Below are 23,848 nucleotides of genomic sequence, written 5' to 3' on the forward strand. Positions count from 1 at the left end.
GCTCCTGTTTGGACTGCACAGGCTCCTGTTTGGACTGCACAGGCTCCTGTTTGGACTGCACAGGCTAATCAGTTATCTCAGAGGGAGGTTGCTGTTTACCTGACCATATGTTCCGATGAGTATTTCATTCTCCCCATCAAAGTCAATATCGATAACACATCCGGTCAGTATGGCATCAAACTTGTTGCTGTCTGGCAGGAAGATATGGTCCCTCAAGCCACGCTTTAACACGTCCCTGGAAGCAAGATGTGTATCCCTTTACAAATGGCTTTCTCTTCGTTGATATTTCTGTTGCAAAACTGGTTTAGTATTGTTCATCAAATAATACTCCACAGCAGTTAAAAGCTCAGTTGATAAGAAGTTTTTAAGTTGTCAATGATTCAAGTCTGAACAAAGTAGAACTACCTTTCTAGTTACAAAGACTGGAATAACAAGGGCTGTTTGTAAAACATGCATGCCCCCCATATGGGCTCTAAGTTGTAGTGACAGCCATTTTGTAAATATGTTTTTTGTCACTGTGACCTTGACCTTTGACCTAGTGACCTGAAAATCAATAGGGGTCATCTGCGAGTCATGATCAATGTACCTATGAAGTTTCATGATCCTAGCCATAAGCTTTCCTGAGTTATCATCAGGAAACCATTTTACTATTTTGGGTCACTGTGACCTTGACCTTTGACCTAGTGACCTGAAAATCAATAGGGGTCATCTGCCAGTCATGATCAATGTACCTATCAAGTTTCATGATCCTAGGCATAAGCGTTCTTGAGTTATCATCCGGAAACCATTTTACTATTTCGGGTCACCGTGACCTTGACCTTTGACCTAGCGACCTGAAAATCAATAGGGGTCATCTGCTAGTCATGATCAATCTACCTATCAAGTTTCATGATCCTAGGCATAAGCGTTCTTGAATTATCATCCGGAAACCATTTTACTATTTCGGGTCACAGTGACCTTGACCTTTGACCTAGTGACCTCAAAATCAATAGGGGTCATCTGTGAGTCATGATCAATGTACCTATGAAGTTTCATGATCCTAGGCCTAAGCGTTCTTGAGTTGGTGGACGGACCGACCGACAGACAGACCGACCAACCGACCGACAGACCGACATGAGCAAAGCAATATACCCCCTCTTCTTCGAAGGGGGGCATAAAAATCATAACAAAATGTTAATGTCATTTTCATAATTTAATATGCAGTCACATGTAAATTAAAATAAAAGCTATCATTAAGTTTTGTTGGTTTAAACCAATTGAGTTTCACTGATTTGCTAAAAGAGACTATCTTGGGTACATTCCCTGGGAAGAACCAGTGCTTGATGTTTTTGACCAGCAACTTCGTTGAATTTATATCCCCACCAAATAAAGTTTCTTTATGGATGGGTGCAAATCCTTTAATATATGGTATAATCCTTAACAAATATTTAAGTGTAGGGTACATGCAATTGTTTTAATGAATTGCAATTCCCCTTATTGATATATATATACATACATCTAGTTTCATACAGAAAGGGTGTTTGAGATATAGCCCTGAAAAGTTACACATTACAAAAACAACAAAGGGCAATAACTTTTATTTAAGAAAGTGTAGGGTTATGGTTCTTATTTATATCTATACACCCATGAACTTTCATGTTAATATCTTAAATAATTGATGAGATAAAGCCATGCTACGTTTTGTGACAGACGGAATTACAGACTGACAGATGGACGTACAACGCCAATTCTATGACAAGGTCTTCAGTAAGGATCCAACCAAGGAACTCCTATTAATTTTTTTTACACCATATCCACAAAACCATGTGACTTAACATGAGATGTCAGAAGACAGCGCTCGACTATTCAAGTGCTTGACATTAAACGTAAGCCATCATGGAGAGGGGGGGGGGTGTATAATGTGGGTGTGTGGTCATTTAATAGATGATCTTTCAAAAATAAGAAAAAATAAATTTATTTTATTTTTTTGCGGGGGGGGGGGGGGGGGGATTCTACGGGGGGGGGGGGGGGCATGGGGGATGGTTTGGGTGGAGTGCATTGTGGTATGTCAGGTAAGTGTTGTTTTGTCAAAGTATGAATCAAAGGTGATCATAAATAAAGAAGTTATGGCAATTTAAGCAAAATGTTCAGTTATCTAAGTATTAAAGGGGCCATAATTCTGTCAAAATGCTTGATACAGTTGTCTGCTCTTGTTTATAGATTGGGGTCATGTTGGTAAAGAAGTAAGCAAAATATAAAAGCAATATGTCAAAGGACATAGGAAATATTTGAGGTGGTACGCAAACTTTAACATAGATTTATCAATAATATGCATACTAGTATTCTAAGTACAAAAGGGACAATAATTCTGTCAAAATGCTTGATACAGTTGTCTGCTCTTGTTTATAGATTGGGGTCATGTTGGTAAAGAAGTATGCAAAATATAAAAGCAATATGTCAAAGGACATAGGAAATATTTGGGGTAGTACGCAAACTTTAACATTTGCACGCTAATGGGAACGGCAACGCCGACACCAGGGTGAGTAGGATAGCTCCAATATATCTATTTCATAGCTAAAAATAATTAGAAAAAGTTAAAGTTTAAAAAGCTTTCAACACTGGACTAATTCAGATCCCACTTACCTGTATATTGTGCCAGGTACTAAAGCGCTGAGCACCAGAATATTCAGTTCTGGTCTTCTAGGAACCAGTGTTGATTCAGAATCTGATAAAAAAAGAGCATATGAAAAATGTAAGTGTCAAATGACAAATGTAATAATTCATCTTAATATGGCCACATCAATCTTAAGTCTGATAAATGAAGACATTTATTAAAATATATATTATATATACAATATTAAAATAAAATATATATATTTATATGTTGAATTACTGTAAGTTTTTGGACACTCTAAGTTGGAAAACCCCCTTTTCAGCCAAAATAATTGTTTTTCGTGACTACATTTTCAGACATACGGGTTTTCGTCCATAATAAGTAACTCCAATTTTTCGGTTAGTATATTTTACAGCTCTGTTTCACCCAATTTCTACCCTGTTTTCACTGATCTTGGACCCTTGGAATATGGAGTTTTACAACCAGATTAAGGTTAAACAAGCAAATTCGTTGAGTTGATATCCCCCGCCTATATACTTCTGGACACAAAAGTGTTATATTTGACACTAAAAAAGCATTTTTTTGAAGATACAAAAGGCCATAACTCTGTTATTATCAGATGGTGTACAATGCCATTTGGCTTGCATTATCCTATTATCCATATATATACTCATACCAAGTTTCAATGAAATCCGCAAAAGCACTTCCAAGATATGGCTCCGGACACAAAAGTGACGGACGGATGGACAGCGCCAAAACAATATCCTTCCGCCTCTGGCAGGGGATATATACTCATACCAAGTTTCAATGAAATCCGCCAAAGCACTTCCAAGATATGGCTCCGGACACAAAAGTGCCTATAGTAAAAAGCTTTTTTTCAAGATACAAAGGGCCATAACTCTGTTTTTAAAAGATGGTATACAATGCCATTTCGCGTGCATCATTCTCTTATGCATATATATACTCATACCAAGTTTCAATGAAATCTGCCAAAGCACTTCCAAGATATGGCTCCGGACACAAAAGAGCCTATAGTAAAAAGCATTTTTTCAAGATACAAAGGGCCATAACTCTGTTTTTAACAGATGGTGTGCAATGCCATTTGGTGTGCATCATCCTCTTATGCATATATATACTCATAACAAGTTTCAATGAAATCCGCCAAAGCACTTCCAAGATATGGCTCCGGACACAAAAGTGCCGGACGGACGGACGGATGGACGGACAACGCCAAAACAATATCCCTCCGCCTCTGGCGGGGGGACGGACGGACAGCTGGACGGACGGACGGACAATGCCAAAACAATATCCCTCCGCCTCTGGCGGGGGATAGTCTGTCCGGACGGACGGACAACGCCAAAACAATATCCAACCGCCTCTGGTGGGGGGGGGGGGGGGGGACGGACAGCCGGACGGACGGACTACGCCAAAACAATATCCCTCCGCCTCTGGCGGGGGATAAAAAAACTGGCATATGAATGCACTTAGGGCAATGGACCATTACAATTGCGTTATCAGGTAGATTACCATGTATACTGGTAATTTGAAATGATATAGTATTCAGGAGGCAGTATGGCTGTTTTTATAACATTTTATATACCATTTCAGGTAAGAGATTGCAAATAAGTGAAGTTGTATTTCTTTTAAAGTACAGAAAGGAGAGTATAACACAAATAAAGTTATTGCACATTTATTAATTTGTATATATATATATATATATATATATATATATATATATATATTCATTTTATTTTTATATTTTTTTTTAGATCTCAACATTTAGTTTATCTCCAGTCAAGCTCTATAAGCCTTTGTAAATATAATAAAATATTGCAAACACTTTTACTTTAAATTTTGAAGCATTTGTTAGCAAAACAACAACAACACTTCTTTCCCAATTAAGGTCAAAACTGCAATTTTCCCCAATCCAATGGGACCTGGCCCCTTTTCCAAAAGGGTAGAAAAAAACAACTGTAGTAAGTCTCTTTTGTTTAAATTGTGAACAGTGTTGTTCAATTAAAGTTCTATACATAATATGAGTAAAGTGTCGTCCCAGATTAGAAAGCCTAAACTTGATTTTCGCTAAGAAGAGACTTTCTTCATACGAAAAATATCATAAAGCGTTAAGTGTGGACTGCATCGCCTAATATGGCAGACCACTTTACGCACATCAAATAAACCCCTTTTTCACAGAGCAGGTCCCATTTCTTTCAATTCCTACCATCGTGAGTGCTGATATTAGCTGGTTTGAGCACACTGTTGGTGATGGTGAAGGTCACAGCGTACGTGATAGGGTTGTCAAACTCCACATGGTACTTGTGTTCTACCTCTGGAATAGGGAACAGGGCTCTACCAGTGTGGGTATATAGGGGAATTCTCCATGTATTGTACAAGCTTTAAATGTACAATAAAAATCTTTTTTTGTTAACCCTTTACCAATTAGATATTTGTAGCCCCATACAAAGTTAAATTTAACTGAATGCCTTTCTTACTAATTCAACTTTTAAAGGCTTGACTTCCAACCCTCAGTTACTGATGAACAGCAAACAGCAAAAAACCTGAACAGACTGGGAGTTACTCGCGAGTTTTCTGGTTTTATGCTGGTTGCAAAAGCCATTTTCACTTTGCTTCTTATGGGGAAAGGGTTAAGCTTGTGCAGACTGCACAGGCTAATCTGGGAAGACACTAAGCACATGCATTAAGCCCCATTTTCCCAGACATCTATACATGTGGCAGTGTGCATGCGAGTAAGTTTTCCAAGTTTTCAAGACTGAGGCTACATTCTGTGAAGATCCTGAGATTGCATCAGCCCTCCTAATCACTTTCTAGACTCATAAAAGATCATGCAATTTTTTAATTATAGCTGCAATTTCCATCATTTAGATTTTAATGAAAGATATTCCATTTTGGTATGGTCTTGTGCTATTTGGGTGAAACCCCAGAAAACTTCACCTCTCTGCTATGGTAACTACAAACCAAGCTCACATGCACCAGGAGATGGTACATAGCCCGGCTTGCCTACATGAGACACACATGTGCCAACTTAAGAAACCATCTATTTTAGTCAGCACAAAATTTCGTCATTAAAAACAAAATGACTATCTCGTCAGCACTAAAATTCACCCATTTCCGGGTGTCGGTCATTTTCCAATTTGTTTGTCACACTTGCCCGCATTATATGGCAGTTGCAATAAATCGTGGTGGGGAGAAAGGAGTCACTTGCAGGAAGTGGGACCTGTTTATCACATGCCAATGAAATAGTCTTTTGTTATCAGGTGATAGTAACTCGCCCTATTTATTGTATGCCATGAACTAGTTGATTGTTATGATAAACAGATTAGAGGGACTGAATAACGTAGTGACTAATGCTGTTAATATTTATGTGATATCAATCTTTTGAATGATTGACAGCTTTGACAAGTTGAACGAGGCATGTGCCATTTCATTGTTATTTGTTGACAATATGCATTTAAATATTGTCTGCTAAAATGCGATTGAAAAAGTAACAGGCAAAGACAAATAAAACAAGAGCACCGCCTTGTGGGTGCAGACCGCTCATCTATTTTTCTTTTTAAAGGTGTAGGGACCTATCTCAATTTCAACCACAAAGGAGGGAGGGGTGGAGTGGAGAGGGATGTATAGTGTGGGGTGTGGTCATATTACATTATCTTCCAAAAATGCAAAAAAAAATGAAAAAAAAAAGTATTTTTTTTGGGGGGGGGAGGGGGGGGGATTCTTGGGTCGGATGGTTGGACAGTATTTCAAAAATAAAATAATAAAAATAAATATTTGTGTTTTTTAACCATGTTTGAAAAAAACAAGAGATGTGTTTGTCAGAAACACAATGCCTCCTATTGCGCCGCTTTGATTTTTTTTTTTTACCTTTGACCTTGAAGGATGACCTTGACCTTGAACTTCCACCACTCAAAATGTGCAGCTTTATGAGAACGCCGCTTTGAAATATTATTTATTTGACCTTTGACCTTGAAGGATGACCTTGACCTTGAAGGATGACCTTGACCTTGAACTTCCACCACTCAAAATGTGCAGCTTCATAATAACGCCGCTTTGAAATTTTTTTTTTTTTTACCTTTGACCTTGAAGGATGACCTTGACCTTGAAGAATGACCTTGACCTTGAACTTCTACCACTCAAAATGTGCAGCTTCATGAGAACGCTGCTTTGAATTTATGTTCTTACCTTTGACCTTGAAGGATGACCTTGACCTTGAAGGATGACCTTGACCTTCCACCACTCAAAATGTGCAGCTTCATGAGAACGCTGCTTTGATTTCTTTTGATTTTTTTTTTACCTTGAAGGATGACCTTTACCTTGAACTTCCACCACTCAAAATGTGCAGCTTCATGATAACGCCGCTTTGATTTTTTTTTTTATTTTGTTTGACCTTTGACCTTGAAGGATGACCATGACCTTGAAGGATGACCTTGACCTTAAACCTACACCACTCAAAATGTGCAGCTTCATGATAACGTCGCTTTGAAATTATTTTTTTGACCTTTGACCTTGAAGGATGACCTTGACCTTGAAGAATGACCTTGACTTGAACTTCCACCACTCAAAATGTGCAGCTTCATGATAATGCTGCTTTGAATTTTTTTATTTGTTTTTTTACCTTTGACCTTGAAGGATGACATTGACCTTGAAGGATGACCTTGAACTTCCACCACTCAAAATGTGCAGCTTCATGAGAACGCCGCTTTGAAATTCTTTTTTTTATTTTTTGACCTTGAAGGATGACCTTGAAGGATGACCTTGACCTTGAACTTCCACCACTCAAAATGTGCAGCTTCATGAAATACACATGCATGCCAAATATCAAGTTGCTATCTTCAATATAAAAAAAGTTATGGCCAATGTTAAAGTTTTCGGACGGACAGACACCATATATTTGACATTTGACCTTGAAGGATGACCTGTGAGGGTGTGGTGGTCATTTATTAGATGATCTTTAATTTAAAAAAAAATGGGGGGAATTGAGGGGGGATTCAGGGGGGATTCAGGAAGGGTGTATTCTGGGGGGGGGGCGGATGGTTTGGGTGGAGTCAATTGTGGTATGTCAGGTAAGAGTTGTTTTGTCAAAGTATCAATCAAATCTAATCATAAATAAAGAAGTTATGGCAATTTTAGCAAAATTTTATAATTTGACCTTGAGAGTCAAGGTCATTCAAAGGGGGGGGGCGTGGCAGATGGTTTGGGTGGAGTCAAGTGTGGTATGTCAGGTAAGAGTTGTTTTGTCAAAGTATCAATCAAATCTAATCATAAATAAAGAAGTTATGGCAATTTTAGCAAAATTTTATAATTTGACCTTGACAGTCAAGGTCATTCAAAGGTCAAGGTAAAATTCAACTTCCCAAGTACAGTACCCTCATGATAGCATAAAAGTATTTGAAGTTTAAAAGCAATAGCCTTGATACTTTAGAAGTAAAGTGGATCTAAACACACTATGTAACTATTATATTCAAAGTTACTAAGTCAAAAAAGGGCAATAATTCCATAAAAATGACAACCAGAGTTATGCAACTTGTCCTTTACTGTCCCCTTATGATAGTTTGCGAGTGTTCCAAGTATGAAAGCAATATCTTTGATACTTTAAGGGTAAAGTGGACCAAAACACAAAACTTAGCCAAATTTTCAAGTATAAAGGGCCCATAATTCCGTCAAAATGCCAGTCAGGGTTACATAACTTTGCCTGCACAGTCCCCTTACGATAGTTAGTAAGTGTTGCAAGTATGAAAGCAATAGCTTTGATACTTTAGGAAAAAAGTGGACCTAAACATAAAACTTGAAAGCAATAGCTTTGATACTTAAGGAATAAAATGGACCTAAACACATAACTTAACCAAAATTTTCAATTTTCTAAGTATAAAAAAGGCACATCATTCTGTCAAAATGCAAGCCAGAGTTATCTAACTTTGCCTGCCCAGTCCCCTCATGATAGATAGTAAGTGTACCAAGTTTGAATGCAATAGCATTGATACTTTATGAGAAAAGTGGACCTAAACGCAAAACATAACCAGACGCCGACGCCAAGGTGATGACAATAGCTCATAATTTTTCGTCAAAAAATAGATGAGCTAATAATTAATCCAGACAATTGAGTTACATGCCAAAGCAGGGGCATTTTTAACGGAAATCCACATTCATTTTCACCCGATTTTCAGAAAGTCCCCATGAAGCACATTTTTTGCGTGACTGCGTATGACACAATAAAACGTTGCTTTGCATCATATTGCATTCAATCTTAATTGAAATTCACTTTCCATTGGTTGTTATAAGAAAATCTGAAAAGTGCCCAATAAAACCTCTGTTCCATAATGCACTGTTCACTTAACATTTGTGTTTATGAAATTCATAAACATATTTTTTGTCATAAATGGCCATAATGAATTCAATACAATTGATTATATTGGATTATAGCCACTTGTTGGCTGTATAGTAAAGTTGTTAACAAATAGCGAGGATATTTTTGATACAGTTTTACTGCATTAGCATTTTATAGAAAATGTAACGTCAGCTAAGTACACAGTATAATGTACTATCCTTTGTGTTGTATCCGGATTTACATTGATTGCGAAACAGACACAGTATGTATGAGTGGACTACATTGGCTATTAATTAATGTCTTTCATGCCTAATTCAGTCTTCATTTTAATTAAATATTGGACAAATTATTTGTTAGAAACTTAAATTTGTCAATCGGTCTACTTACGAAATATACGAAAATTAATGTTTGGCTCATATTAATGGTTTCATACAACTGATCTAACAAGACAGCTAAAACTCACCCAATGTCTCCACAATGACAATGGAGACCAACAGCAATCCGTCCTGGTGACCTGTCACCGTGATTCTCCGTTTGCTGTTGTCATAGTAACGGATGTCCAGCCACATTACCCTGGAAACAGACACTAGCATGGTACAACCAGCATAGATCTGCAGGCCTATAAACATCCATTTGAGCCATGTTATAGGAAAACAGGGCTAAATGCATGTTCTTAAAGTGTAGCACACTATTAGCCTGTGCAGTCTAATCAGTGACTACACACTCAGCCTGTAGCAGATTTGTGATAAGAAGACACTAACTTTAAACATAACATATCATAACAGAGAAAACTGCAGACTGCACAGGCTAATCTGAGACAACACTTTACGCACATGCATTTAGCCCTGTTTTTCTAGAACATGGGTCATCTAAAAATTAACTGTTCTTCCTTTAACTTTTCTTCATGAGGCTACTCTTAAAATCTTCAGGGAAAACATAAGAAAGAACAATGTTCATGAAGACATAAAAAGATTTCAGAAGAACAGATGACAGAAATCTTCAAAATAAGAATTCAACAATGTTAACATACTTTGTTTCGAGTGTAAAACTAGTAAATGTACATATGAAATGTACACTTATTAGGAAATCCCAATATTTGTTGCGTATCCTGTTCAAACAACATATGGACAAACAGTCTTCTCTCACAAATATAATTTAAAGCCACACAACTTATTAGGCATAGTAAATTTAAGTATATATAACAAACATTTATCTATGCCAATTAGAATATATATGGTGGTTACAAGTAGGAATCCGTCTTTTTTGCGCTTTAAAACTTAAAAATAATTGCATTTGTTGAAATGGACGTATACGTCTAGAAATCCTACTTTCAATTTTAAAAGCATTACAGTTTGAAAAATAATAAATTACTTGCTAACTAGGCTATAGATTTAATTTATTCTATGCCAATTAGAATATATCTGGTGGTTTCAAGGTAGAAGTCCATCTTTTTTGCGCTTTAAAACTGAAAAATAATTGTGTTTGTCGAAACGGACGTATACGTATAGAAATCTTACTTTTAGTTTTAAAAGCAGTACCGTTTGAAAAATAATAAATTACTTGCTAACTAGGCTATAGATTTAATGACAATTTTGCACTTTCAAATTGCATCTATATGTATTGATTAACATGTATTTCATTTCAAGGTCAGAGGCAAAGTGTGTTGCTTTAATGTATTGCCATTGATGTAGTCCAAGTACTTGGAAACAATCTGACTATATGTAGTTTATTACAGTTTTTTCGCTAGCGAATGTACATTGTTTATTTACTTTTTGAATATGTGACAAAAAGATGAAAAAGTATCATTTTAACAAACTGTGAACTAGTCCCTTTAAAGAGGCTAACTCTTCACATATTCATGGAAAATAAATGCTGATGAATAACAGACTAGAATAAAATGTTTGATGCAAGATGCAGGTTATCCTCAAAATTAGAGTTTAAGAATTTTAGTGTACTGTTTTTTGTCATGTGCAAACTCATAAATGTACATTTGATACGTACACTTTTGGAAAATCAAAATTTTTGTTGCGTTTCCTGTTTTGGTTTTGTGCTGTTTGCACATAGCCATTTTCACTTTGCCTCAGATTGGGAAAGGGTTGAGTGAACAATTTTGTTTTATGAAATCATTTTCTCTTAATCTGACGCATGCTTATGGTGGTTATTGAAAAATTTGGCAAAAACAAATGTTTTTAACCTCACTATGGAAAAACAGGCCTTAATGCATGTGCGTTCAGTGTCATCTCAGTCCACACATGCTAAATAGGGGCGACACTTTCAACTTTTATGGAAATTTTAGTTTCAAGGAAGTCTCTTCTAAACGAAACTCCAGTCTAGGAGGAAAATATTGTCCCTAATCAGCCTGCGCAGACTTTGAGACAATACTTTACGCATATGCATTAAGCCTTGTTTTCCCGGACAGAGAACCATTGCTAAAATATTTCCCACTAAGTTCAAACTGTGCTCACACAGATGGGAGGTTTGCGAGTTCTGGGAAGTGTTCTCCGGTCTCTCCTTCTTTGAAGCTGTGCTCATCGTTCACCTGTCACAGAAAACCATGATTGCAACCATTATACATGTTGCACATTTCTCACCAATAGAACTTGTTCACTAAGCAAGGGGATTTCACTATCAACCAATCAGGCATGCAGTGTTATTTTCCTTCAGCACTGCTCAGTATGCAGATTATCATTTGAAAATGTGCATTACAATAAACCAATCAACAAACATAAAAATTACTTGACCATGCAGTTTGATCAAGATAATTTGTCCAAAGATGTCAGAAGTAAAACTATTGGATTATGCAACCATTCCATTAGTTAACCCTTCAGATTGGTCAATATTGTATCAGGCTTTTCCTCGGGCGGCACGTTGTGCCTTAATTTTCAAATCAGTGTTGACATGACGTTTGATTTCTACTCTTGGTTATACAGCGCCTGATATTTTCACAAGAGTTTGATCCAACTCGAATTTGTATTCTGCTTGCAACCAATCAAAGCACTAAAGCGCTTATCAGCCATTTAAGTATAGGGGCTAACACAAGGTATGTGGGAGATGAATGGTTTGCTTCACAACTTAATCCTGTTTGGTCCAGATTTTCTCGCCTTAATTTTATTTCTCATTCACTCTAGTATAGTGTGACGAACAATAAACGGGCTGTCCTAACATCAAAGATTAACGGTTTTACATAAATCCCTGATCCACCCATGAAGACATCCTCTCTGCAATTTGACATGATTATAGTTGTCAATCTTTTCGCCTCAATAACAGTTTCAGCCATTAGCGCTCAGGCAGCCGAATATACACTTTCCACATAGAGATGTTTACAATAATCAACAATTCTAGCACTGCAGATAAAGCATTAAGAATTTGTTTGAATTAAGAGAAAAGGTTTGCCATATTATATCAGCACTATAAAGTTTCTAACCAAAAGTAAAGATCTCAACGTTATCTTCGCTACATAGCTTTTATTCAGCAATCAAACATTAAAGCCCACACTTTCCATGAGGATGACACTTTGTTGTACATGAATGATAATTTTCGCATGCTTTAATCAGGACAAAGGATTTACAAGACATACATGAGAACTGTTTATTTGCAGGTAGAGTTTGTAAACATTGCATGAGCAGTAAAATAAGGCAAAGCAATTTGGATATAAAAATTTTAATAAAATGCATTTTAAAATGATTACATGGAGTAATGTTTTTTTTAAAGAATATTTAAAAGGACTTGTTCACAGTTTGTCAAAATGAGAATTGTCCAACTTTTTGTCACAGATTCAAAACATATATGAACACTGTACATCAGTGAGCAAAATAACACTAATGACAGTAACTCATACTGAAAATACATTTTTGTTTACTAATAATCATCGTTAGAAATTTATAAAATTATAAAGCGATACAAATGCGAGACTATTGAATAATTTTAGAGTACTCTGATGTTATTGTTATATTTGTGACAATACTTTGATTGCTTATATATAAAGATATAAAATACATGGCACGATATAGGAGCACTGATGGCTGAGTGGTTTAAGCGCTAGCCTTCTACTCCAAAGGCCTGTGGTTTGAGCCCAGGTGATGTTTACGTTAATTCGCTTTTTTTCTTTCTTTAATTTTATTCTTGTTTTATACTGGAGCTCTATAGTTCCAATGTTTACATTCATCAATTTAAATAATGTAATTACCAACTTCAAAATATTTAAAAATCTGTCAACAAGTCCTTTTAAGATAGCTAAACAATGCTTATGCAAGTATATCTACATGAATGACCTGGCAAGTTATATCAGATGGCTATGAAACTGATCTGTGTTTATTATTTTTTGGAAAAAAAGGGCTGTGAATTAATAGATCAAAAGAAGTGCAGATTTTGATATAGAACATGCAGAAATTATTTTAAAATCGACTATCAAAAAGAGGGATCCCCTTCCACACCAGCCCTCTTCCGCGCTGCCTTGCCACTGTACCTCCAAAAGTTCCTAGGGAAAAACCTGTTGTATGTAAGACAATTACCGGTATACTTTGTATGTAAACAATTGTATGAATCAAATCAGGATTAAGTGATTTCTTAAAATATAAATCCCAGTCTAAAAAATACACCTATCTACATGTCCCATCCCTACTGTCTCACCTCTCTGTACATGTGCACTTTGTTGTCGCTGCCACTCAGCATAAACACTGTCTCTTGTGTGTCCCCCTTCACAATGCTACAACATAAATCAGCATAATCTATGTGTCCCTGCTTCACAATGCTACAACATAAATCAGCATTGGTGTCCTCCCTTCACAATGCTACAACATAAATCAGCATTGGTGTCCTCCCTTCACAATGCTACAACATAAATCAGTGTAGCATATGTGTCCCCTTTACAATGCTACAACATAAAACAGTGTAGCTTATATGTCCCCCTTCACAATGCTACAACATAAATCAGCATGGGTGTCCCACCTTCACAATGCTACAGCATAAATCAGTGAAGCATATGTGTCCCCTTCACAATGCTACAACATAAATCACTGTAGCTTATATGTCCCCCTTCACAATGCTACAACATAAATCAGCATGGGTGTCCCCCCTTCACAATGCTACAACATAAATCAGCATAACCTATGTGTCCCTGCTTCACAATGCTACAACATAAATCAGCATGGGTGCCCCCCTTCACAATACTACAACATAAATAAGCATAGCCCATGTGCCCCCCTTCACAATGCTACAACATAAATCAGCATAGCTTATGTGTCCCCCTTCACAATTCTACAACATAAATCAGCATAGCATAATTTCCCCCCTTCACAATGCTAAAACATAAATCAGCATAGTGTATGTGTCCCCCTTCACAATGCTACAACATAAATCAGCATAGTGCATGTGTCCCCCTTCACAATGCTACAACATAAATCAGCATAGCGCATGTGTCCCCCTTCACAATGCTACAACATAAATCAGTATAGCGCATGTGTCCCCCTTCACAATGCTACAACATAAATCAGCATAGTGCATGTGTCCCCCTTCACAATGCTACAACATAAATCAGCATAGTGCATGTGTCCCCCTTCACAATGCTACAACATAAATCAGTGTAGCATATTTGTCCCCCTTCACAATGCTACAACATAAATCAGTGTAGCATATGCAGCGATTTTTTTTATTCCAATTGGGAAATGTACCAGTACTAATTGCCAAAAAAAAAACTAAAAATGGAAACATTCAGGTTGTGAAGTCTTCACATTGAGAAATTATTGATGAATTTTTGCTCACAAATAATATAAAATTGATAACTAAGTGTGGTCAAGTTGCCAATATTATATTTACTTAGGTTGAAGCCATAGAGCTGCACAGGGAAACTAACTAAATGTTGCATACTATTTATAATCATTTGTTTTGGAAACCTTCTATTTTTTGGACACCTATTGGGAAATTTCTAGTGCTGTTTTCCAGAGCTTTATACAGAAGGAAAAAGTCACTGATATGTGTCCCCTTTCACAATGCTACAACATAAATCAGTGTAGCATATTTGTCCCCCTTCACAATGCTACAACATAGAGCAGTGTAGCATATTTGTCCCCATTCACAATGCTACAACATAAATCAGTGTAGCATATTTGTCCCCCTTCCCAATGCTACAACATAAAGCAGTGTAGCATATTTGTCCCCCTTCATAATGCCATAACATAAAGCAGTGTAGCATATTTGTCCCCCTTCACAATGCTACAACATAAATCAGTGTAGCATATTTGTCCCCCTTCACAATGCTACAACATAAAGCAGTGTAGCATATTTGTCCCCCTTCACAATGCTACAACATAAAGCAGTGTAGCATATTTGTCCCCCTTCACAATGCTACAACATAAATCAGTGTAGCATATTTGTCCCCCTTCACAATGCTACAACATAAAGCAGTGTAGCATATTTGTCCCCCTTCACAATGCTACAGCATAAATCAGTGTAGCATATTTGTCCCCCTTCACAATGCTACAATACAAAGCAGTTTAGCATATTTGTCCCCCTTCAAAATGCTACAACATAAATCAGTGTAGCATATTTGTCCCCCTTCACAATGCTACAACATTAATCAGCGTAGCGCTTGTGTCCCCCTTCACAATGTTACAACATTAATCAGTGTAGCATATTTGTCCCCCTTCACAATGCTTCAACATTAATCAGCATAGTGCATGTGTCCCCCTTCACAATTCTACTAATCTCAACTGAACTCACTTTATTTAGAAAATAACGACCACCAGCTCATAATACTAGGTGGAGTACACCTATATAGCAGATAAATGTAAATTTCGCAATATATCAAACACTAGTGAATGTTTAGGTATTAAAAATATTTATACAATTATATACAAATATATATGCACACTTTGAGTTAAAGTATCCTTTCATTATTATTTTTACTCATGATAATAATTGACAGTATTTGCTAAATACCAGTTATAAAGACAGACATCATGCTATATCAGGGGACAGGCATATCACTTTCCGCCTACATGGATATGTGGTTATCAGGCATATCAGGGATGACTTCCTTTAAAAGAAAAATTCTGATTAAATATCAGGCATATCAGGGATGACTTTCCACACATATCAGGCATATCAGGATGACTTTCAACACATATCAGGCATATCAGGGATGACTTTCCACACATATCAGGCATATCAGGGATGACTTTCCACACATATCAGGCATATCAGGGATGACTTTCCACAATAACGTTTTTTTTTCAGGCAAGGTCAAGTATTCAGTACAAGGTGGTAACATATACGGTAAACCACTTACTCCGTATGTGTGAGATGGAAAGGCATGAAGCCCTAACTCCAGACTCTGCCATCCCTCTGAAAACACATCAGGAGTGCATAAAATGACATACAAATGTTCCATTATATGTTCTTATTACATGTGATCAATTCAATTATTCATGGCATGCATTAATTATTTATTAAAGTATAAGAATATATTAAAAATAATTTTAATTACTGTGATGCCATTGGATTTTCTCATAAAAATAACTGAAGAAAAAATTTCTTACAGCAGTTTAACACTACAAATAGTGCATGTAAGCATAATTATGAAACAGATATACCGGTAAGTGTTTAAAATCATTAAGCCTACTTTACCCTTTCCTATCAGAAGCAAAGTCAAACGGCTTTTACAACCAGCATCATACCAGAACAGCTGCGAGTAACTTGCAGTCTGTTCAGGTTTTATGTTGTTTGCTGCTCATCAGTATTTTAAGGTTGGAAATGAAGCCTTTAGAACTTGATTCTAGTAAAGAAGACTTTATATTTAATTAGAATTTCTTAAGGACTAAAAATGCATCAAAGTGTGTTTATAGGGGGTAAAACGTTAATCCATCTACCGGTAACTGGCTGTCAAGGTCAAGGGTTTAGTTAGGACTACCCAACATCTCACATCAAGTCATTTTTTAAACTACATGTAGCATGACTACAAGATGGTCCATTCTTCCTTGTCTACCAGACATACTTACGAGCCACACACAAATTGTTTCATTCTTCCATTTCTACTAGACATACTTACCATCCACACACAATGTTTCATTCTTCCATTTCTACCACACATACTTACGAGCCACACTTTCCAAGTTGAATTCTTCCCCTTGCTGGGCAGCAGAGTATATGTGTAGGAACTGTTTACATTCTGTGTCTTCTTGCTACAATACGTCATCATAGGACCCTCATTCTGGCAAAATGGGGCTTAATGCATGTGCATAATCTATCGTCCCAGATTTGCCTGTGCAGTCCGCAGGCTAATAAGGGTTGAAACTTCCCACTTTAATGGAATGTTTTATTTGAAGGAAGTCTCTTCTTAAAAAACAAATCCAGTGTAGGTGGAAGTGTTGTTCCCGATCAGCCTGTGTGGACTGCAAAGGCTAATCTGGGACAACACTTAACGCACATGCATTAAGCCCAGTTTTCCCAGAATTAGGCTAATACAAATCCTGTTTCAAAACTGCTTCAGATTTAATATTTCAAGTTGACAACAAAAGAAATTTTCATAGCATGTCTGATGCCATGTATTCATCTATTCATATAATGGAAAATTGGTCACTTGCCTTAAATTACAAAAGTACCCTTTTTATGCATTATTGCATTTGAACTCAGCCAGTGCTGTATTACAAGTAGAGAAATAAGTTAATAACAGTGCAGTAAGAGTTCATTCACTTTTCTCAAACGGCCTGAAAAAAATAGTATTAATAAACTGCACAAAGTGCCTCCTTCAACCAGACCACAATGAAACAAGTAGCTGACCTTCCAGAATGTGATGCCGATGGTCAGCCTATCTCCATGCAAACACATAGTGGTAGCATCAATGGAAACTATCTCTGAGTCTCCTGAAAGAAAAAGGTCGAATGTTAACACCCAGTACACAATGTAATACATTAATCTTAATGAATTTATATTAATTGATCATTTTGAAGTTTTGTATAGTTTGACTTCTGTAAACAAATAATTTTCATAGCTCAGTACTAACAAACAAACTTGTTCAAAACATTAAAATCATATAAATCTATACATAAAATGATTTTTATCCCCACGCTTTTTGAAAAGCGTGGGGATATTGTGGTTATCTCCGCCGTCTGCTGTCCGTCTGTCTGTCCGTCCTGGCCACTATCTCCTCCTACACTATAAGTTCTAGAACCTTGAAACTTACACACATGGTAACTATGAGCATATGTGCGACCCTGCACTATTTGGAATTTTGATCTGACCCCTGGGTCAAAAGTTATGGGGGTTGGGGCGGGGCCAGGTCAGAGATTTTCACTCATTTTTTTAGGTTATTTTACTATAATTTCTTCATTTCTACACCGATTCACTTCAAATTGATACTGAACCTCTCTTATTACAATACCGTTAATCTCAACTATGCATGGCCCCATTACCAACCCTGGGGCGCCCCGCCCACATAGGCCACGCCCACCCAAAATTTCCTTTTACTATAATTTCTTCATTTCTACACCGATTTTCTTCAAATTGATACTGAACCTCTCTTATGACAATACGGTCAATCTCAGCTATGTATGGCCCCATTACCAACCCTGGGGCACCGTGCCCACATAGGCCACGCCCATCCAAAATTGCCTTTTACTATAATTTCTTCATTTCTACACCAATTCACTTCTAATTGATACTGAACTTCTCTTATGACAATACGGTCAATCTCAACTATGCATGGCCCCATTACCAACCCTGGGGCGCCCCTGGGTCAAACATGCGGCGTGGGGATACACGTCGGCCTCTGCCGCGTCATTTCTAGTTAACATTCAAATTACCTATGCCACCATTTAAGTGAAACAGATGGGGAAAACATTTAGTTGAAAAGAATTTATGTAACTGATATATACTACATACAAGCTTTTAATCTGCTTTTGGTCTCTATGATATTTTGGGGGAAGATACAAGGAACTTTTGATACATGAAGACATGAAAAGGATCGCATCTGCGAGCACATCAAGCAGTAGGACAATGTCTATTGAAACAAATATCTCAATAAATGTTTTTATAAATTGTCCAGTTAAAAATCACAAGACAATTTTTTTAAATGGGCATAGAGAACCAAACCTGCCCCAGAAAGGAACACATGCCTCCTCGGACACTCAGCATCTTGTTGTCTGGATAAAATTGTTACTTAACTTACTTGATCAGATGGTCAAAAACGAGCATAAAATAATTATTTGAGTCAATAAATTCCATAACTCAGAGCAACATTTGCTTACTCGAATATTTCGACAATATCACATAGTCTTCATCAGCGATGTGCTGGTCAGTTGAGCGAGGATGGTCACATGACACGAGGAGAGAATTGCACACTGTCGAAAGTTCCAGAAGTTCCTCGTGTCACATGACAATCCTATGTCACGTGACTTGCTCAACTGACCAGCACATCGCTGATGAAGACTATGTGATATAGTCGAAATATTCGAGTAAGCAAATATTGCTCCGAGTTATGGAATTTATTGACTGAAATGATGAATCCAGGGCAAGAGAACAACCTTCATAGTTGTATAAAATAATCAGATCTTTACAAAAACTGTCACATCAAAGTAACTTTTAAATAATCAGATTTGAGGTCGCCTTGGCGTAGTGGATATGGTATACGCTTGCACCTGGATCATGGGTTCGATTCCCACTGTGTGAGCATTCTCCCAAAGACACCAAGTACTGTTTCAACCCAGGAAAGGGACTCAAGAATGTTGAAACAAATCTTAGGCTTTCAATGGAATCAAGCTAAAACAATTAGGGTTTAACTAATCAGATCAAAGCGCCCTTTATAAATGAATGTCATGCTTATAATAATTGTGAATTATTGTCTGACATTTGAACTGCACACCTTTAAGTTAAGAAGGGAATGAGGGAATACAATTTATATTCACTATTTCTTTTACTTGTTACTTAATAAAGAATACTAGCTGAATCATAAGGCATAATTTTGTCAAAATAGTCAGTTAATATACCTGCCTCAAATGTCATTCTGACTTCCAAGACGAACAAGCTAGATAAGGTCTAAACTAAAGGTTAGGATATACTAACCTGGGATGTATGTAAAATGGATTTCTTTCGTTGATGGCGTTAGCTTATCAAATATTCGCTGATACTCCACAGTGAAGAACTGTCCTACTAAGGATGCAGCTACCAACAGTTTGTTTGAGCCATGGACTCTGTGGTCATTAATTATTTTTGTACACCCATAAATAGTTGTCTGGGAGGGTAAACTGCAGAAATGGGCATCTGTCCACTTCCATTTTCGTTGCTCCATTACCAAAATAAACTGCAATTGATAACTATTATCATTCAAAGAGGTAAATGCCTTCAAAATAAACTAATAAATTGCAAAACTCAATAACAATATTAGATTGTAAGATTGTCGTTTTCCTGATAAATCTCCGACGTGAAGAGTATTTCTGATTTGTCATTTACCTTTTCTGATGTTCGATTGAACATGCATTGAAACAAGAACTATAATTTATACTGCATAGCAAATTCAACACGTTTTAATTTATACACAGAAGAACACTTATCCACAAATGAACACTCATCAACAAGAAAATGTGTTTTGATAACAAGTGTGACAGTTACGAAATTCGTCGGTACGAATAAATCAACTTGTGCTGCTGTCGTAGTGCTGATGTTATGATAAATTAACTGGTAAGTCCACGTTTAATAAAAGCTGTCATTTACAATTCTCAATAAGCACGATGTATTTCAACTGGAACAAGTATTTTGAATGGCTTTTTACATGTGAATTTATTAGACAAACTTACAATCCCACTTGTATTTGTATTGTTACCAAATTTCGCGACTTAATGCACCACAATAAATCCCGAACCAGGTTACATGTAAAATAATCTAAATAGACAAATACACATCAATAATTCGCTGACCAAGCAACGGCAATAAGGACTCATGTATTTATACAAATGTCATTGTAGTAGTAAATCAGGGACGGAAAGTGCAATTAAACACAGCCAGCAAACCTTGTCGACATAAACGGTAGTTGCAATAATTCAACTCTCAGCTTTATAACCCAAAGGGTTGCTATAACGGCCGCAACGATGCTGTTAGGGTTACGCAAGCCACACCAAGAGGATCAGACTGAAGACGCTGGTTGATATATATATATATATTTATTCTCGCATATTTTGTTTCTTCTCACTTCTACAACGTTTGTAATATAAACTTGCAACTTTGGTACAATGTCTACGAACAATGTCTATTAACAACTTCTACGAACAACGTCTCTGTCGAATTGAAACACCAAAATTTAATTGTATTCAAAATGTATCCTTAATTACTTATGATGTATTTACGATAAAAATTAGATAATGCTACGTTCGCGATAAAGACATATTGAGTAATCATTTAAACTAAAGAATAATAATATTATAATATTGTACCTCTTTTGGGGGATATATCCGCAATTCTAATGTAATTAACGCATCGAATCACAAACACGCAGCGTGATTCTTTCGCAACGCAAAAAACAAAGGTTCTCTATAGCCGGACAGATTTCCGCGAATGAATTCGGGCATGCGCAAACAATGCATAGGCCACACAAACATGGACATTAATTTCACACGCAGTAACAGTTGCTGAGAGCTGCAATAGCAAAGATTATCAAAGGCTCTGGAAGTACGTTATATGGACTACATAAACAGCCTTCCAGAGCTTTTGATAATTGTTGCTGTGACAGCCTGCAGAAACCCTTTGGGTTATAAAGCTGAGAGTTGAATTATTGCAACTACCAGCAAACCTTTTTTGAGCTGCCATCATTTCTATAGCGGGCCATTATCATTTTGCCCATTGGTCAGAGACCAGCAAAGTTAATTTTTAAAAGGCCGTTTTGTTGCAGATATCCATCCAATATCCCGGTGCTTACTGGGATTTGTGAAGTGTTCAAGGGCTCGGCTCAATCCATCAATTATACAAACATACTTTTTCAAATATTTTGGGAGATATTTTGTTAAATATGCCATAAAGTATATTAAACATTTACAGATTAAAGCAAAGAAAGTATGTTAATAATAGCAAAGACATTATAAACAACCAAATTTCACTGTATTATTAAAAAAACATTTCATGTCTATTTGTAGATTTATGACAGACACTCAGAAAAATGAAAGACAAAAAACTGTCAGCCTTTGCAATTCTGAAAGGGAAAAAGGTAGGTAAATTTGTTTTACAACAAGTATATACAATTTCAATATGACTGTCAACATTTAACTCTCAAATTTTAAACCTTCTTATAAATATGAACATGGATTGTTATATACAATTAATCAACAATCTTTATATTTTCACATTATTGTTTAGAAAGGAAATTTGATTTCAACCAATTTAGGCCATTTCAGCATTTGTTTGCTGTAGAATAAATAGTGTATTTGTCTGTGTCCAAACATGCACCGTCAGGGCATCAGTTTCTGTGATACAATGATAGTTTTGGTTTGGTTCGCAGACAAAAACTGAGACTGCCAGTTCACAGCCATGTGAATCCACAGATGCCACAGTCTCTCTGAAGAAGGCCAACAGTACCCCAGCTATCAATGAGGATGAAAGTACCTCCAAGAGATTTCTGGTATGTTTAACACACTTCATAGCATAGTATTTTATGGTAGCATAGTATTTTGAGTGGTGAAAGATCAAGGTCATCCTTCAAGGTCAAAAGTAAAAAAAAATACAATCCAAGGGAAGTAATAAGCTTTAAAAGGGAGATAATTTCAAAACCTGCCAAATGATATATTGAAATTTTATTTCAAAGCAGCGCAATAGGGGGCATTGTGTCAGGTCGGACCTCAAAGACCTCAAAGACCTCGTGAAGAGGCCGGTAGGACCTGTAAATAAACTCTGATTTAAAAAAAGGGCATTGTGTTTTTGACAAACACATCTCTTGTTTCAGAAAAGGTTTTAGATACCTGATATTTTGTGTGTGAATTTACCTGCATGACTATCAGATGTAGGCTGACTTATGTTACCTATGTGGCGTTTTGAGACAAAAGTGGAATGAGGGGGCATCCGTGACCAATTGACACATATCTTGTTGTAAGTAATGTAAATAATACTGACTTAAGTAAAAGTGGAAAGAAAGATCATTTAAGTTGTCCTGTCAAAAAAGTCCCACTTATGGTCAAATGTCCCAACAATTTTTAAGGCTTTTCTTGGCCATTAAATTTTTGATTAGGGATTTTTTTTCGCATGCAAAGTCCACTGATTTGGGAAAAACACATTATAACTCTTTATAACAATTTAAATGAGAAGAACAAGATATAAATGATAGTTTTATACTTTGTTAATGTTATTGAAATAATCTTGAGGTATAATTATCATTAGAAATTACTTGCAAAACAATTAATTTTTTTTTTTTGAAATTGGGATTTTTTTTCATATTGGGATTTTTTGTTAAATATTTTACTTTAAGAAAAGGTCTGTTTAATGGACCTGTAGATACGTCAGGAAAAGGCCAGGCGCACATACAATGACTGGTTATTGTTAGGAACATTATGATCAAGACTGGTTATCAGTGCCTGTTTTTCAGAGAGCGTTCAAGGGTGGCAGCTTCAGGAGCACTCTGCGGGGAAACAAACATCGCCCCACCATCCTGTCCGATGGTACCGGTAACAGCCCGTTTGTTGCCGGCAATGAGGACGGGGTGAAACTGACAGGTGTGAAAGAGAAGGAGAAATCAGGTCAGAGTTGTTTCCTTGAAACTCAGCGATTGTTTATCTTCTTTAAAAAGGACCTCTAAAAGGTAATTTCCCAATTGAGAAAAATCTACAAAATTCCCAATAGCATCTAAAAAAATCCCTTTTAGCAAAAATACTTCTCTAAAACCACATGGTTAACAGGTTTACATTTGTTATGGAATATCAAAGTGCCTCAACAAAGGCCTCCTT

General features: G+C 36.6%; 2 protein-coding genes across 2 annotated transcripts in view; one reads left to right on the forward strand and one right to left on the reverse strand.

Annotated features, from left to right (window-relative positions):
* The window catches only part of LOC127872563 (KICSTOR complex protein kaptin-like), a 35,131-nt gene extending 14,585 nt beyond the window's left edge, over positions 1–20,546 (reverse strand). Inside the window, exons 1-12 of the mRNA XM_052415889.1 lie at positions 20,379–20,546; positions 19,992–20,229; positions 17,712–17,794; positions 17,029–17,113; positions 16,222–16,277; positions 14,409–14,500; positions 13,566–13,641; positions 11,402–11,475; positions 9,400–9,509; positions 4,815–4,922; positions 2,623–2,704; positions 100–235 (exon numbers count right to left, since the gene is read on the reverse strand). Of these exons, the coding sequence (XP_052271849.1) occupies positions 100–235; positions 2,623–2,704; positions 4,815–4,922; positions 9,400–9,509; positions 11,402–11,475; positions 13,566–13,641; positions 14,409–14,500; positions 16,222–16,277; positions 17,029–17,113; positions 17,712–17,794; positions 19,992–20,229; positions 20,379–20,402 (1,164 nt within the window). The 5' untranslated portion in view covers positions 20,403–20,546. The remainder of the gene's footprint in view (positions 1–99; positions 236–2,622; positions 2,705–4,814; positions 4,923–9,399; positions 9,510–11,401; positions 11,476–13,565; positions 13,642–14,408; positions 14,501–16,221; positions 16,278–17,028; positions 17,114–17,711; positions 17,795–19,991; positions 20,230–20,378) is intronic.
* The window catches only part of LOC127871297 (ribosomal oxygenase 1-like), a 44,248-nt gene continuing 40,861 nt past the window's right edge, over positions 20,462–23,848 (forward strand). The window contains 4 exon segments of the mRNA XM_052414064.1: positions 20,462–20,606; positions 22,052–22,122; positions 22,414–22,533; positions 23,491–23,641. Coding sequence (XP_052270024.1) covers positions 22,075–22,122; positions 22,414–22,533; positions 23,491–23,641 — 319 coding nt within the window. The 5' untranslated portion in view covers positions 20,462–20,606; positions 22,052–22,074.

Source organism: Dreissena polymorpha, chromosome 3 (genome assembly GCF_020536995.1).
Source record: "Dreissena polymorpha isolate Duluth1 chromosome 3, UMN_Dpol_1.0, whole genome shotgun sequence".
NCBI classification, from domain to species: Eukaryota; Metazoa; Mollusca; class Bivalvia; order Myida; family Dreissenidae; genus Dreissena; species Dreissena polymorpha.